Source organism: Branchiostoma belcheri, unplaced genomic scaffold (genome assembly GCF_001625305.1).
Source record: "Branchiostoma belcheri isolate BF01 breed outbred unplaced genomic scaffold, Haploidv18h27 scaffold7, whole genome shotgun sequence".
NCBI classification, from domain to species: Eukaryota; Metazoa; Chordata; class Leptocardii; order Amphioxiformes; family Branchiostomatidae; genus Branchiostoma; species Branchiostoma belcheri.
In genome coordinates, this window is record NW_017804353.1 from 903762 (window position 1) to 920729 (window position 16968).

Sequence of the window (16968 nt, forward strand, 5' to 3'; positions counted from 1 at the left end):
CACTTTTAAGAGGTGTTGTAACATTATGACTGTACATGTGCATTTGCTAGGCCCACACCAGTTAATGTCTTGGTTGTCAGATTTTTTTCTTACCAAAAGATGGGTGCCCAGAATGGTAAAGGTCTTCTTTTCCTTGTTACATATTTTATTTCAAATCAGATTACAAAAAAAAAAAAAACATGATCCAAGAACCAAGAATGGATTGGTGTGGCCTAGAACAAAATTGCTCAGCAAATAAGTGAAGAATTATCCATAAGGATGTATAGGAAGTTCCTGTACAAATTGAAGACTATACATGTGTAATGTCTACTAACATAATTCTACCAGGTCACATACATGTATATCTGCCATCCTGAAAAAATGCATTAGCAGATTTCCAATTCAACATCCCCCAGTCTAATGCACTCCTGCATAACTAACTTGTGAATACTGTACTTGGAAGTGCTGCACTAGAGATCTCTCAAACACAGTTTTTTCAAAGTGACTGATACATGTACGCCAAAAAACATTTAATCAAGCAACTGGATAATTATGATTCACTGACAAAAGGTAGTGGATGCTATCTGAAACGTCTGACCGTTTCCAAAATCATACCCAGTTTCTTAACTGTTTTTTGGCATATCTTACATTTGTACTACCTGGATGTCTAACCTTCACCGATGTACTTACATATGTAACCTGGTGGATAGATGGTAATAGAGGTTACAGTTTGACTTTAAACTTGGATGATGAGTTTCCCCCCTCCCCTCCCCCATAGGGAGCCACGGTGGGACCATCTGGCCAGAGGAACCCCCCTCTACTCCGGCTGAAGGAGGAGCAAAGGAGTGTGGATGACAGGGCAGGACATACGGGTAAAGTATATGACTGTATTAACATGTTATATATCAAATATACAATACTAGAAAGATAGCTTACAGTAGGTGCCATCCATTTTTTGCGGGGTCTTACACACGGCCTACAAGTGAAAGGAGCCCATAGCAAATTAGATGGCACCCAGGCGTCTAGAAAGGTTTTAAGGATTGAAATGATATACATTGGCCTAAATAAACCCTTTTACATGTAGCTAGAAACAATGTTTCAGCTTGGTCCAGTGTTCATTGTGCATGTTGAAAATATTTAATCAACTATTATGGCTTTTCTCTAGTACAGTGATTCTGTGAATACTGACAGTGTACAGTGTCTGTCTTGTGTGTCATGACAAGTTTTTACATGACATGATTGTATATGAGGTAAGACTTGATTCAGTGATTGATATGATTTGGCTTTACTTGTCCTTCCCAGCTGCCAAGAGCCTGTTCAGTAACACCATCCTGAATACAATCTGTGTCTGCTGATGATTTCTTATGTGAGGTACATGTACTTGAAAGAATGATTGATTAAGATTGACTATGCTTCTCCCTCCCCCCCCCAGCTGCCCAGAGCCTGTTCAGTAACACGATCCTGAGCAGTTCCTCCAGTGCGCCAAACCTGCAGACCTACAACCCCATGGCTACAGGCAGGAAGTTCTCTGCACCACATGTCGTAACACCTGTCTCAGGTAACATTTAAATGTCATATGGGTCATGATGAAGACAGGTTTTTATGACTCTTTTTTATTTTCAACACATATATGCATGTAATAGTAGTAGACTCTTGTTCTGTTTCATGTACGGTAAATTCTTGTCGATGAAGGTTAGACATCCAGGTAATAAATACGCCAAAAAACAGTAAGTTACTCAAGCAACTGGATATTCCAAAATCACATCAAGATGCTTGAATAGCTGTTTTTGGAGCAAGTTCTTAATGTTAAGCATGATCTTTTTGTAGACTTACAAGAACCTCGTATAGCCATCATGTTAAAAGTTGGATATCATCATTCGTAGCGATGGGAAGATGACAACGATGAGACGGAATTCGACCAGTTTCGACTTTAATTCAGTCTTTATCAAGAATGACAGAGATCGGACCACTCCTTCTTTTATACTTTTACCGTGCCTCTCTAGTGCAGGGTGCTCTGCTCTAGTTTTGTTGAAAAAGTTGAATATCATTTAACCCCAATTTCTTTTCCCCAGGGATTGAGAGCTACTCGACCGTTCCGTCCATCCACCCCCTGGAGACTCTCCACAACTCGCTGTCCCTGAAGCAGATTGATGACTTCTTTGGTTACGTCATCAAGGAACCCAGCCGCCCCCAGACCCCGACAACAGTGTCTCCACCCAAACCTTCCACACCAAACATGTACATTCCTCGCATGGTATGTAACAGCTACTTTTCTTAAAACTAATTGAAACTATTGTTAAGTGATTAGCAAAAGAAGATAAACCTGAAAAAAAACCTGAATGTCTCAATGTCACTCATGTTGTGGATGTGTTTTCATAACACTTTCTTGGTACGTTGGGATGGGAACATGAAGGTCAAGTTCGATTATGGGGATTTTAGTTTCAATGTTACCACCCAGCACCCCCCCCCCCAACTGTATTCCAGGTCCAGCCCTTTAAAAGGAGCTCAAAAGGTCAGACACTGGAAATGGGGTAAACTTTTAAGCCCCAAAATGCTTCCAGCAAGTCTGAAATCTCTGATTTCTTGTTTTGCGATCCCCTAATTGTGTTACAGGTCCAGCCCTCCATGGATATTTTGTTGGTAGGTTGGGGAGGGGAATATGATGGTGAAGTTCCATATAATGGGCATTATAGTTTCCAATGTTTCTTCCCCTAAATGTTTTTCTGGTTGCAGGTCCAGCCGTCCAACCTGTTGTTTGTAGGTAATGTGAACAGCAGCTGGCCGACCTCGGCAGCCTCGAGTGCTGGGCCTTCCTCCCCGACCTCCATGGAGCGGGACATGGCCGCCCAGCTGGACCGGATGTTCGACGAGGGGATGATCGAAGCCGCCGAAAAATTCTCCGGAGATTCACCACGAGACGACCATCGGATCGTCCGACCGACGCCGGCGAAACCCGGGAACGAGATGACAGTGCCAGCACACCCTGGGAATGAGAGCGCCCCAATGCATGATGGGAGCGAGGCGGCAGCAAGCTGCCCCGGGAATGTGTGCGCCGTACCTCCCCGCAGCTCGGAGATGGTGGACATCCCGTCACCGATCCTCGAGGAAGGAGAGGTACCTATGGAGATCGACAGCACAGTTATAAACAACATGACCAACAGCTGGGACGCACTGCTGCTACAGGTGTGTAATATGAGTGCTTTTATCAATTTTAACTAATAATTGCTGTTGTTAATTCAACTCTACATGGGGGCCTACATGCCCATTTCTGTAAGGTGTAATCAGGCCTTTTTAGTCTTCGTAATCCGTAGGTAGCCTCCCCCAAAAATCAATGTAATTCATCATCAGTACGTTCACCACAAAGCGTTAAGTCGTAATCAGCACGGAGACTTAAACATAATCCGTAATCGGCGGCAAAAATTTTTCGTAATTCATAATCACTACCATGCAGCATGAAATTTATGAATGTATATATTTTGTTGTAATGTGTTGTCAGAATAAGCCTCGTAATTCAGCCATCACAGCTGCCAGGAGGCTTGTCGGTACTTGCATCTTTGCTTGTTTAATGAATAAACCCATCTACTCTACTCTACTCTACAGGAGGCAATAGCAGGCAGAACAGGGGCCAGTACGGACCACACAACTGCTGTGAACAGAGGAGAAAATGGCAGCTGTACATGGGACCAAGAAATGGTTGGCGACACTGCGTCAAATCCTGAACCACCTAGTTCTGTAGGAAGTGACTGAACTCTGACTTTCATAATATCTGGAATAAAAGAGACATTATGTATACGTGTCCTAATCTGTCTTGAATTTGTGGTATGTTGTAGTACCATGTGAATAGGTTCCATTTGTAAAATCTGAGTAAAATCAGTTAATGGTGTAATTTTTGGGTGATCACTAAAACGCTGTGGTCCATAATTGTACATTGTATTGGAGTACTTGTACTTGGATGCATTTGTCTTGGTTTCAAAGTACAATGTATCTGTTAGCAGTATTATACAATGTACTACACTGTATTGTTTATTATGTGGTAACTTATTGATATGTGTGTTTTTATTGTTCTATTTAAATTATTGATCTTAGGAGGATGTTTAACATTCCAAGCAAATTTTTGTATGGACATCAGAAATGCAAGCTTGTAGTACATAACCCACTAAAGCCTACAGTACAAGTATGTGGTTGCAGAATCACAAGTGTCGAAAAATGCTGCTACTTGGTATCATCTCCAATTTCACCAATGATAAGAAACATTCATATGGAATAGATATCTTTCTTCTGTGCACTTAGAATCTATGATACTTCAGAATTTGTTTCACTTGTACATTTTTTAAGGTTTAGAATCAAGGTTTTAAGCATCAAAAGCCATACTGACACCATGGATGACTTACATGTAGGCCAAATTTTAAATAGTATCCTGCTGATTCAAACCATTTTGAAGAGTGTATAATGTACTATGTAATACTGTTGCATATCTGTGGAGTACACTCTCTGTAAACATGGATTATGAGATAGTAATTTATTTGTACAGTGTGTACATATTGAAGATGTTATTGTCATTGTTTAGCTGAGTGTATAATTTGTATATATGAAGAAACATGATGTGTTTTAATGTGCCAGATCTATTGGAGGAATAGTTGAGAATTGTGTCAAATAAAATCTCTGTTGAAGATCTTGACTGATGTTCAGTTGAAATTCCTATCAACCCTTGTCCTGCAGGACCCATATGGGTTGCACATACAGTACCATCTATATAGTGCCCCGTGTGTATGTATGATTTGGGGGTGTTTCTCGTGCAATGCATCACACCGCAGCAAAACGCAACAAATACGGAAGTAACTACGCCACCACAGGGCAAAAGAAGTCAGGGGTCTGTGACCTGATTACGACTTCAAATTACTTCAAAATATTGTGTAAAAAAAAGTCCAGCAGGACAAGGGTTTAAAGGTAAAGCAAAGACAGAATACGAAGCATGATGCCTTTTTTTAATAGCTGGAAGTGCAATGCAGTCTTACCACAGCTCACATTTTCACCCAAACACACCGGGCTACCCCTAGCCTGAGTGTCAGCCTTGTTAGCTTTCGTCCGCTCCCCAAGATCTGCTCCCTGCCAATGCTAGGCTACCCCTACTTTTCTCAATAACTTTCTTGGGTTCTGTTATGTGTAGAGGTTTGACGCTTGAGGCTACTGACATGAAGCTTTCCCATGACTGAGCTGCTGGCTTGATGTCACCATCCAAACTGACAAATGCAATCCCTCAAGTTTTTAAACAAACTTTATTGTGGCAATAAAAAGATGAGATATTTTATTGTTGACTTAAGGAACAAAGCACAACAGAGTCCACGGTTTTCGTTTATCAAATGAGCTTTTTTCATACTCTGAAAATAATACAATGGACGGACTTCATCAAAACTTTAAAGAATATCTTTTTGATATGATGACAAGTCATTCAAATACCGGTACTACACTGTAGTAAAAGATTCTCTATTCAGTTTGTGCGTCGATGAAGGTTAAATGCAAACTTGTCCAAGCAGTTGGATAAATTCTCTTTAGAATGATCAGATGTTTCAGATTGATATCATCTGCTATCTTTTGTCAATGATAGTCGATGCTATCTGACACTACAGAATTTATACACTTGTGTGATTCTTTGTATTATGTAAACTAATGTTATCCAGTTTGTAGTCTTTGGTTCTCCAGTTGAAGCAACTGCTGTAACCTGGATCGAAGAGTGGCGGCATCTATAGACAAGTTCCTTATTTCCTCTCTCAAGGTATATGATACCTGAAAAAAGGTAAGATGATTTTCATATTTTCATTCATTCATTTAGAAAATGGTGAGAAATAACACTTGATTGTGTTAGAAAATATTAAGTATACATTAGCTAGATCTTCTTAGAACCAAGGTTATCTTTAATTAATTATGAACTGAGCAATTGCTAAATGTTAAAATCAAATGTATAATGATTATCCTGGATGTGCTGTACATTTGTCCATATGTATGTTTCAGGCTGTACATTCAATAACATAATATTACATTTATGCCTCATCTGATATATATATATAACACCTTATAAGGAGTGGTACTGTTTTTCGCTCTCACGTGACAATGACGTCATTACTGTCGGCCATGTTGGATGATTAAACCCAAACGTTCCCGTGTAAATTTGGATTAATAGAATAATAATAATTTCTACACTAACACATTTTCCACATGCAAAAAATAGTTTTCGGTCGCTTCAACCAATCAACGCGACCGATGGCTGTGACGTCATGTGGACAAACTGGTGCAGTACATGTACCTACCTCCTTATCAACATGCACCAGTAAGTACTGAAGTATATGTCTGTAGGCGCCGTGTATGTTGTGCATGGCGTTCAGCCCACGACAGACGCCGTCCACACAAGGTGTAACGTTATCTAAAGACAGAAAACAAGGGAAATTGGTCCATTTGTCGTACTTAGTATCTTTGACGGAAATGGCGTTTTAAGGCTGTTTGAGATTTTAGAGTGACTTTCAAGTAGCCTGTGTTCCACCTGGGTTAGTTTACGTCCGCTCCCACAGTCGCTACCAGTAGCGACTGTGTAGCGACTGTGGGAGCGGACGTAAACTAACCAAGATGGAACACAGGCTAACTTTCAAGGGGTTAATTGATTTTAAATAAAAGTATTGCTGGCTAAAAGTTGATAAATGTGTATGGGGAAAATAAGTCGATCTTTTTAATCTTAGTGGGTGTCGTAAAAAGTAATAAACCATTCTAGATATATTGGTTTTAAAGATCTTTACGCCTAAATTATGTACTCCTGGTTTCTGTATCCTTTTTTTTTCTGTCGGGCGGTTTTAAGAAAATTTCTAGACTGTCATTGCGAACAACAAGTTTGTCTCTTGGCCTGACAGATAATGACGACTGATGACGTACCCATGTATAAGCCTTTGCCACAGTCTGACCGCACTGCGCATGCCTGTTCCACGCTGCTGACGTCATCCATGTCGGCGAGTTTGACCTTGTCTCCTACCCAGATGAACTGGCTCGGCTTAAAGTCTGCCAGAATGAGGGAGCCGAGAGGAGAATGCTCAAAGTAGTCCAGGAGATCAGCTATGTCCAGAGCTATCTGGAAAAAACAGTTCGTTAATTTCTGTATCTAGTTGCCGGTATAACCGCTATTCGGCGTAACACAATAGCTTCGCAGGCACGCGGCGCGGCGGCAGCCAGCTATATTAACACCGAAGGTGTTGCACCCAATCTTTGCACATTTAGCAGGAGTTGTTTCAAGCTTTCTAGTGATGATGCCCCAACTGTGCTTGGTGGCAACGAGTTCCACTCTACGTTCTTAGAAAATACGATTTTTTTAACACCTCAATTCTTGGTTGAACTCTGATATTTGAAGGCACGGCTGTTTCTTGTTCTTTTCTGGGCTGGTATTAGATACTTAGTAGTTGGTACGTCCACCATTTTGTTAGTTTAATAAAAGCACAAGAAAATATGAATGCGACGGGGGCCGACATCGTCTACCAGATACCTTTGACCCAGTGTTGACGTCACACTTCAAGGAAGCCACGTGGCAAGCTTCACTGGGTCAGTCTACTGAGGAAGATCAGAGTGACTGGTCGAAAGCTCTAGGTGAGAGAATTTTTTGTGTTGGACCAAAAAAGTTTTAACTTTAAACATGTAACTACCAACACAGATGAACTTTCATGATAGCACAAGAAAATAGGTACTTAGAAGGAAGATTGCTTAATGTAGTATTTCCTAAGACACACCTCAAGTCGTTTTTTCCACGGCATGTTCCGCGCCTCTTTAGTGTTAAACTCACGGCCGACCTCCGTCACGGCCACTACTCCATGCTCCGCTAAACTCTGCGCGATGTTTTCACTCCGAATGCAGTAGCCTAGGAGCTGAGAAAAGGCATGTTTATCCAAGATAGGATAGCGTAGAACTAATAATATACAAATATAAAAGAAATAAAATAAATATTTTAGATCCGTAAACGCTAGTCGAAAGACTAAACAATTTTTTTGTCATTTCATAAATGATCAAAAATCCTCTTCCGGATAAGTTATATGATAATTTACTGTAGTTAAACTTGTTCCTAGCTAGCCAAAATATAATTTAATAAAATGGCAATCTGTTAAATGATATGATAATTTACTATATAGTCAAACTTGTTCCTAGCTAATTATGATTTATCAAATTGCCATTCTATAGAATTATAACGTATAATTTTATCAAATTATGAATTAATTTATCTAGATTCAATAATCTAAAATAGGCTAGAATAATCTAGCTAGATTATTTTAGGTACTTTGTGATATGTTTTACCGATATTTTACCTTTACAATGTTTGGGTGTTGTAGCTGCTTTTGGAGTAGTATTTCCTTCATGATCTTGTAATTTGCAAAGAGGTAACACTCGTGCCATCGTTCCTTGTCCACTCGCTGTCGGCATGCTGTGATATCCTTTACACTGGGTTGTACTCGCTTGACGGCAACGTTTTGGCCCCTGTACGACCCTAGTTCCACGACTTTTGTATAACCATGTCCCAATCCTTTGATGATGCTAATATCTGATATCTCCTTACAAGTTAGAAATTCGTTGTTTTCGTCTGTTGTCGGTTCGACGGTTCTCATTGGTCGAGATTGCGGCATCGCTGGACTAATCACGTTATCGGATACGTTTCCCATCGTTGTTATGTTTGGTGGCTTTTCCATTGGAGTCTCTGGTTGGTCGTTTGGTTTGTTCGTTCGGTTTCTTTCTTCCCGCAACATATTTGCCAAAGTTACGTCGTCTTTTGCCGACTGAAAAGTTAAATCTTCTTTCACAAGAAGCAACCTGTCTTTCCAACAACTACAGTCCAGAAATACGGAGGCAAAAGCAAACGCCACGAGAAAAAGGAGGAACACACCGAACTTTGGTCTTCTGAACACATGTCCCCGACATTTTATACAACGAACCATGATGGCGATTTCTCTGAAATGTAAAACAAAAAGCATAATGAATTTCGAACTTTCGTAACAATAGGGGGCAAATAAGCTTCTCCAGTGGCAACGAAGACAAATATTAAGGGTAACTTTACCTTCATTCATGGATTTCGTAATATTGTAAAGAAAGAATTTAGATCATGTGTTCAACAATCATCCATGTGCAGTGGGGATTCTCCCAACACCAACCAAAAGATTATTTTTACCTACCGACGGCCTTGGACGTACAAAACCACTTTTCTGTCCTGTCTTGACTCCTAGAACTCTCGTTAGAGTTAGTCTGGCTCTGCCTGTATTAGAGTAATAAGTATACAACGAAAGAGTGGCGCTACATGTAGGTTATTTCTAACGATCGATGTTGGACAGTCCAACATTGATTTTTACCATATGGAGGTAGAAGTCTACCTCCATGTTTTTACGAATACGAGTAACGTTGGTCCAATCAGCAATCAGCTATCACAAGTCGGATGAAATTTGATGCCCCAAGCGCGGGAAAATTCCGTCCCTAGCAACGGTGTTGCTAAGGAGCGCGGAGTGATATGATCTGGAAGTAGCCTCCTGTGCAGGCCTCCGGGTGGGTGGCAGTTTTGATACTGCGTTTTGTAGAATTTTAACGCGTTTTTTGCCGGCTATCCTAAAACCAGCTGCCCAGACGGGTACTAACTTTCTATGGGCGACTGGTTGTAGGATGGCTGGCAAAAGAACGCCGAAAGGCCTGCACAGGAGGCTACTTGTACTCTGTAAAGAAAATCTGTTTTTAACGTGTTTGCCGTATGTACCAGGTTTATTCAGATGATCAATTTGTAATATTGGAGAGTCCAACATTGATTTTTGTAAATAGTAAATACAAGTAGTCCAGGGTATCTTGGGTCAACCCTTCCATGTGACACAACAAAATGGCCACACATATCCCATACTGAAACATTGGACTTCTATTTATGTTTACCGAAGGAAAACATATTGCTTTTAATACGTTTCCTCTTCCTCTTCTTATGTTCCAAACACTAACCTCTGACATAGGCCAATGACCATCAGGTTGTTGATGTCTGTCACCATAGTAACTAGTGTTGGGTTACATCATGTTGTAATTTTATAGCAGGAGGGATTGACTCCTGTCACCATACGTATGAATGTGTCTGAATAAGAATTAACAGAGCAGACCATATGCGAAGGTAAACATTTTGCATTTGCAAATGTTATGTCCCTAGTTTATTTTGTTATTTTGTTTCTCAACATGATCGATATTAGTAGCGTATGTGTTTCCTTCCAGTAGAGAGCTGACAAATGGATTGTTTGTGCTTCAAACACAAGCCGGCGTTTTTAGCGCGATCGGAATACTTTACTGTTGACATGTTAGACAACGTACTTTATGAGCCCCACCCCAACGGTGTGTTGTTGTGCAACAACAAGAGATAGCGCCTCTTAATATCAACCTTATTTTGTCAACTACCATCTCCCTTTATCTTTCCAAAAAACATAAACAAATAAACAAAACACTACCCCAACCAGGCCTCCAAGCTACTAGTAACTAACACATTGGTTTTGTTACAGACACTCGCGGTCTTGCAATAACGCGAAGTTAGACGCACGCACTGCGCTAGCTGAAACTAATCTCTACCAGACTAACTACGCTGGCTATATATAGGAGAATTTGCCTGGGGAGTTTGGCCGCCTTGTAGGTTTGACTGGCCGCGCAGTTAGGAAAGAAACTACCTCCCCGCGGCCGGACTCCATTGTTCAATTTTACTGTCTTTTTTGCCGAATTCTACGATCCGTACGTATTCCCGTAGAAAGGCCTGGTGGAGGCTACTGCGCGACCACTTTCGTCGTTGTTCGCCGTCCGATTTTAATTTTGATGCCCCCAAATGTTCAAACAGGCTGCACGTGACAGAACTAACGTTCCCGACAAGGATCCAAAACAAACTAATACGGTAACGGTAACAAGGAGACAGCTAAATTTTGCAGAAAATATCAACGACTACCCCATGCAAGAACCCTCACCGTTTCGTACGACGATCGTACTACAAATGTACCTATGTGACAGGGAGCTGAAAATAATTTACCGACAGCTGAAAAATTTCTGTTATGTCGACTTTCACACATACAACTGTTGGTTTTGTTGACAAAATAAGAATGTTTAGTGTTTACGTTAGTCTGGCGGAATTTTAATGGTGTCAAAAATAACCTTGTCCTTTTTTATCTCGGCCGCCTGAAGCGGCCGAGATATTGTGCTCCAAAATATGTACGTTGGATCGTGTTTTCGACCGTGAAAAAAAACCCAATGAAACCAATTACTCTGCGTGTATACTTTACTTTGTGGGGTCGAGCTACCGGATGATAGTGTCGTTATTCTTATACAACGAAGTTGCTAAAAAAGAGGAAATGCTGTTTACCACAAAACCATTGTTTTATATCATAGTATGCATTTAAGGTTCTAGAATTTCGCTAATAGCTGCGGTAATTGGACCAATAAATCAATGACATAAATTATGTACATTAACCTTCCATATTTGCTTAAGTCGCAAGATGTCGCTTTTGATTGGTGAATAAATCACTGTGACGCAAGTAAATATTCACTTGAAATGAGAAATTACCGCCCAACAAAACGGACCATTAGATTCCCAGTGCTGTATTACTCTTTTGTTCTTGTGGTCAACTTGTTTTCTTTGCTTGAATCGCGTAAAAGACCAAGGAAAATACAATGAAATCGGCAATCGCCGAGCCGCGCCGATCTGCCGCCGCCATCTTGGATTTTTTTGGAAAGCTGCAATTTGGCCCAAACCGCTAGAGGGGGCGAATTAAAATGTTTAATATATTCGGTATGAAGTTTTAGTAGCTCTAGCAGTAGAGGAGAAGTTTGATAATGCATAGAACGGATAAAATAGAATAAAATTAAATGAAATAAAATAAAACAGAATAAAAAATAAAATAGAAAATAAATAAAAAATAAATAAAAATAAAAAAATAAAAATAAAAATAGAAAATTAATTAGTAGTAGGTTAACAATATACTTAACGTTATATTGTATTTAGCAATGATCATTTAGTGAAAATTATTAGTAGTGGTTACATATACTTAACGTTATATTGTATTTAGCAATGATCATTTTTCACTAATTCCATTGAAGCAAATGATAATGGAAGCCAACTTATTACCCTGTTTGGTGTTACAGGTATGAACATACTAGGTAATACATTCTTTCCTCTCTAGCAGTTACACAAATCTATGTGGACATCCTCCAAGAACACAAAACTACATGGCCAGCGGCCGAGATAAACTTTTTTCAAAAGTCTTGTTTAGGAAGTATGCCGTTAACGTTCTTTGAATGGTTCCTTTAAACCGTAGTAATTTAATAGACTCAGAAACAATATGGCCCTCCTAGTGTTGTTATTGTTATTTTCCCGACGTTTGGAAACGAAGGAAAATGAGTAAACCTAGACCCATGACAAGTAGTCCGATTGTAATCTTTGCCGCCTGAAGGCCTGGTACACCTGTTCTTTTTCAACATTGGTAAGTACAAGCTGCCTCAGACAGGCGACAAAAAATAGTCTCCAAGCAGATTTTTCGGTGGCTGTCATACAAGACAGTATTGAATTGGCAAGACAGTATCAAATTGGCCAGACAGTATATAATACACGAAATAAGCTTGAGTACTCATATCCGGGCCGGTATCTTGTATTCTTTAAGGTTTCGAGCATATACGAACAAGCGCATCTGCTCGTATATGCTCGTATTTTTTAAAGAATACGGCAAGATACCGGCCCGGATATGAGAGTATCCCAGCCTATTTCGTGCCCAAGTTTGGCTGGAGAAAAAAAAGAAACCAACAGAAAACAAAGCACGATAAAACGCATAAAAACACGTAAAAAAAACCAAGCCTATGACTAAACCTCTGCCTGGAGACTAGAGTCTAGACGAAACCAGGATATGCACGTATGAAACTTATGAAGTCACCATTTAGTGTTATGATGTAGGGAGAAAAAAACAAACCTTTGTACAGCATAACAGGATTTAAAGATCGTCACAAAATACGGTTAGTTGCCAGCCATAGGTGTTCTTTTCTATATAATAAATATCTTTGTGTTATACTATAATAGAATATATAGTGTCCCTTTGTATCGTGTGTTACTACTGTGTTAAGTTTTATGTTACATTTGTAAAGTTAGCGTAAAGGTAGATGTTACTTCTGCAATGTTAATACATGTATTATTCAATTGTTGATAGATTAAAGAGCTTCGCTACACGACATAATAAAACAGAAAATGTTGAAAACAGCATAAGTTGGATCCTTGACATAATTCAAATTCTTGCTACAACCATTTTTTACGGATTTACGGTGACGGATCGTAGAATTCGGCGAAACAAGAATACTTGGCCAGGAAACACGGGCTGGGGGAGGGCTAATGCCCCCCTTCGGTGGCTAAACTCAATTATTCTACTCTCCAAGCAGAGGTTGTGGGGGAATGATCGTTACATTTTTATAGATGGCCGTTTTTTTTGTCCTGACCCCCACCACCCGTCAGTGGCTGCGGACCTTCTCTGGCTAATGGATACTGCCTGGCCAATTTGATACTGTCTTTTTGCAACCGAGAGGGATCTGCTTGGAGATTACAATTGTTCTCCCCGTGTAGCCAAATGTTTCTGTTTTTTAGCCCGTGTTGTTAGGATGGTGAAGACTAGCTAGCGGGAGGGCAAACAGTTCTCTCCCAGCAGATCAACTCCCTTGGCATGCTATCTCTCTATTTGGCCGATTTCTACTCTTTCCAGCCGCCTCCCGAAGCCTGGTAGAGGCTAGGGACTAGCTACTTGAAGCGACACACTAGGGTAAAATCGAGGCGTAAGTTTCGGACGGGGTCTCTGTGACTTGGCTCCCAAAGTGTTCAATTGTTAGTATTAAAGACGAATTAAAGGATACACGTACCTTAATATCACAGAACGTAGCGTCACCACAAACTATACGTCTCTTCAGCCAAAAGTCCAGGATGTTGCTTCTACACCTGAGCCGAACTGTTTGTATGTACTGACCCTGGGGACGGTACAGTATATACAACGGTAAAGGGTGGAGTAGTAATAAATTACGGGTGCGTCCGATAAAGCTAGCCTCTATCAGGCTTCGGGAGCGGCAAGCTGTTCTCTCCAGCAGACCAACTCCCCTGGCATGCTATCTCGCTATTTGGCCGATTTCTAAGGTCTAAGGTAAGGTATACTCTTTCCAGTCCCCCCCCCCCCCGTTACCGCCAGCTCCATATTGTCGCTAGCTACCATGGACTAATAATGTTTACCGAAAGAAAACATATTGCTTTTGCTCAATTTATTCGTCCTCTTCTTCTCCTTCTCCACTGACAGTGACCTGCCATGCCACCGATATTGTGCCCTTGGGAAAGGCACTTTACATGACTTTCCCCACTAAACTGTGAAAATGAGTACTGCCCTGTCCAGTATTCGTTTCTATGTGTGGATCACAACACCAGCAACAGCTGCCTGTGTCCCACGTGTATTGCACTGTTGCAATTTAATTGCTATAAATCAAAATCAAATCATATATGAACTCGTTGTATAAGGGTAGCCTCCTTCGCAGACCTGTAGGGGCGTGGCGTTATTTTTTTCGGTGAGCGGCGCGAGTTATGCCGCGGAGGGACGATTTTACGGCGAGGGAGTTTTGGCAAATTTTGGGCAGCGAAATCGTCAAAACTCCCTCGGCGGCAAAATCGTCCGTCCGCGGCATAACTCGCGTCGCTTGCCGAAAAAATAACGCCGCGCCCTACAACTTTGCGAAGGATCAAGGCTAGCATAAGTGTAGCTTAGAGCAGGGTGCTATCGTACATATATCTACACGCCGTATAGACGTGGATTGAAGCTTTTTTTTTCAAAGGAAATTTTACTTACCTGCCACGATATATCGGCGATACGAAAGGCACACTGACTTGTAGTTCCAATAACAAGACAGTGTTATATGACGTTTCTTGCTTTAAACCTTTTAAGAAATACTTTTAAAAGTTTCGTATAGCCCTATAAGTCCTAACATTGAAGTCAGCTGAGCGCCTGTGTTGAAAGGTACACTGCACGAACAGCCAGATTTCCGAAAGTTTCCAAGCTAGGACACGTTCACGGTGTAACCTGACGTGTACTTGCCGTGTATGCGGGTTTCCACGGGTGTCCTATTTCTAGCCTCTACCAGGCTTCGGGAGGTGACTGGAAAGAGTAATAATCGGCCAAATAGAGAGATAGCATATCGCATGTCAAGGGAGTTGGTCTGCTGGAGAGAACAGTTTGTCGCTCCCTGTTCTCTCCAGCAGACCAGTTTCCTTGGCTTGCTATCTCTCTATTTGGCCGATTTCTACTATTTCCAGCCGCCTCCCGAAGCCTGATAGAAGCTATCCTATTATTATATACCATTAAGGTGTGTCCAATGTCGGAAACCCGTGCACACAATGGGACACGCGAAGGGTACAAAGCTTCCCATTGTTGGAAACAACGTCCCGTGTCCTTAACTATTTATCGACATTATCGTCTCAGAGGAAAGATGAGAAGTGCGTTATAACTTGGTTATACATGTATATTAGGATGTCTACAGCTAGCCTACTGTCCAAGCAGAAGATTAGGTTTTGACTTATTTTTTGGCGTGTTTTTAGGCTTTTTTTAATCGGGGTTTCCTTTTTGCACTGGGCGTAAAAAAAACTAAAACACGCCAAAAAGTAAGCCAAAACCCAAACTTCTGCTTGGAGAGTAGCCATCCTAACGTGCATGTATAACCAAGTAATAACGCACTTCTCATCTTTCCTTTGTGACGATCATTAGTCAAAGACACGACAGGACGTTTCCAACAGTGGGAGGCCTTGTACTCCGTAATCAGCATTTTTTTCGAAGGAAATTTTACTTACCTTCCACGAAATGTCGGTGATACAAAATGCACACGGACTGCCAATTATAGTTCCAATAACGATACAGCCTTATTATATGACTTGCTTTAAACCTTTTAAGAAATACTTTTTAAAAGTTTCATACAGCCCTATAAGTCCCAAATCGAAGTCAGCTGAGCCCTTTTGATGGGAAATGGTGAGCTTACTTCACAGTAACACCTTTAGAAACTCCGCATCCCCACAATGTCCTTGCAATTGTGGAATTAGCTTACAAATCTATCTGGGTAAATTGAAGCATTGTTTTGAAGTCAAGCAACTGAATTTTCCTCACTTTGTTCTAAGTGCTTATTCACTAAGAAAATAATCACTAAATTTATTTCTAAATTCTACATTCTACGCGGACAAATTAGTCGACTGGGAACAACCTTATCCTTAGAAACGTTAGCTGATCGCTTTAAGCTTTTTTACACACAGAGTAAGTCTGTAATTTGAAGTTAATCCTAGTGGCCTTGTAGTGGGTGTATTATGTGGGGCGTGCTGACTTGGTTACTGAGTATACTCAGTCTTACTGGCTTCTCTCGGCTTCCGCATATTACTTTAAATTGTAAAAATTGTAAATATCAATAATTGAAATTTGTCTCATCTCGACTGTCATTTGAATAACTTTCTGAGTCAGTCTACTGAGGAAGACCAGAGTGACTGGTCGAAAGCTCTATGTGAGAGAACTATATTGTGTTGGATCTGTTTAAATTCAAACATGGTATCTCATTTCTTGTTAGTTTGCTATATGCTATATGCGGGTACATGCATGCTGTTGCTTTATTATTGTAGCCAATGAAACTATCACGTATGCTTAGGAAGAATCAACGAGAAATATTCACAAGAATAAATTTAACTAGAAATTCACAAGAGCTCTAAATATTTCTGAAGAGAAGGTTTTATTGACAACTTTCTCCTGTGTAAAACACCAACTTTTCTGACAGGACACCAGCAGACCAAAACCAAGTGATATTAAAATCAACATGAACACCACAAAACGTTACAAAAGTAGCCTCTACCAGGCACCGCGGATCGCTGGAAAGGTAGTAGAAATTGGCCGAAATAAAGGAATAGTATACCAGAGAAGATCCAGGGCCATAGAAGCTCCAATT

At 40.6% G+C, this 16968-nt stretch overlaps 2 protein-coding genes across 2 annotated transcripts in view; one reads left to right on the forward strand and one right to left on the reverse strand.

The window, feature by feature from the left end:
* LOC109484283 (inositol hexakisphosphate and diphosphoinositol-pentakisphosphate kinase 2-like) overlaps positions 1-5161 on the forward strand; it is a 27848-nt gene extending 22687 nt beyond the window's left edge. Inside the window, 6 exon segments of the mRNA XM_019787541.1 lie at positions 758-851; positions 1412-1537; positions 2052-2233; positions 2713-3162; positions 3580-3798; positions 5147-5161. Of these exon segments, the coding sequence (XP_019643100.1) occupies positions 758-851; positions 1412-1537; positions 2052-2233; positions 2713-3162; positions 3580-3798; positions 5147-5161 (1086 nt within the window).
* Positions 5131-8941, reverse strand: LOC109484438 (extracellular tyrosine-protein kinase PKDCC-like). The gene is made up of 5 exons (XM_019787687.1): positions 8310-8941; positions 7740-7874; positions 6898-7090; positions 6285-6397; positions 5131-5763 (listed from the first exon to the last, which is right to left on the reverse strand). The coding sequence occupies exons 1-5, from the start codon at positions 8931-8933 to the stop codon at positions 5650-5652; spliced, it is 1179 nt and encodes a 392-aa protein (XP_019643246.1). The 5' UTR covers positions 8934-8941; the 3' UTR covers positions 5131-5649.
* Between the last annotated feature and the right edge of the window lie 8027 nt (positions 8942-16968).

Excerpts from the sequence above, each read along its gene's own strand:
- LOC109484438 (XM_019787687.1), bottom strand. The coding sequence starts at position 8,933 with ATGGTTCGTTGTATAAAATGTCGGGGACATGTGTTCAGAAGACCAAAG. Across the intron at positions 6,398-6,897 it reads TGGCAAAGGCTTATACATGG|ATAACGTTACACCTTGTGTG; the intron begins GTACGTCATCAG and ends TTCTGTCTTTAG. Across the intron at positions 5,764-6,284 it reads TGGTGCATGTTGATAAGGAG|GTATCATATACCTTGAGAGA; the intron begins GTAGGTACATGT and ends ACCTTTTTTCAG.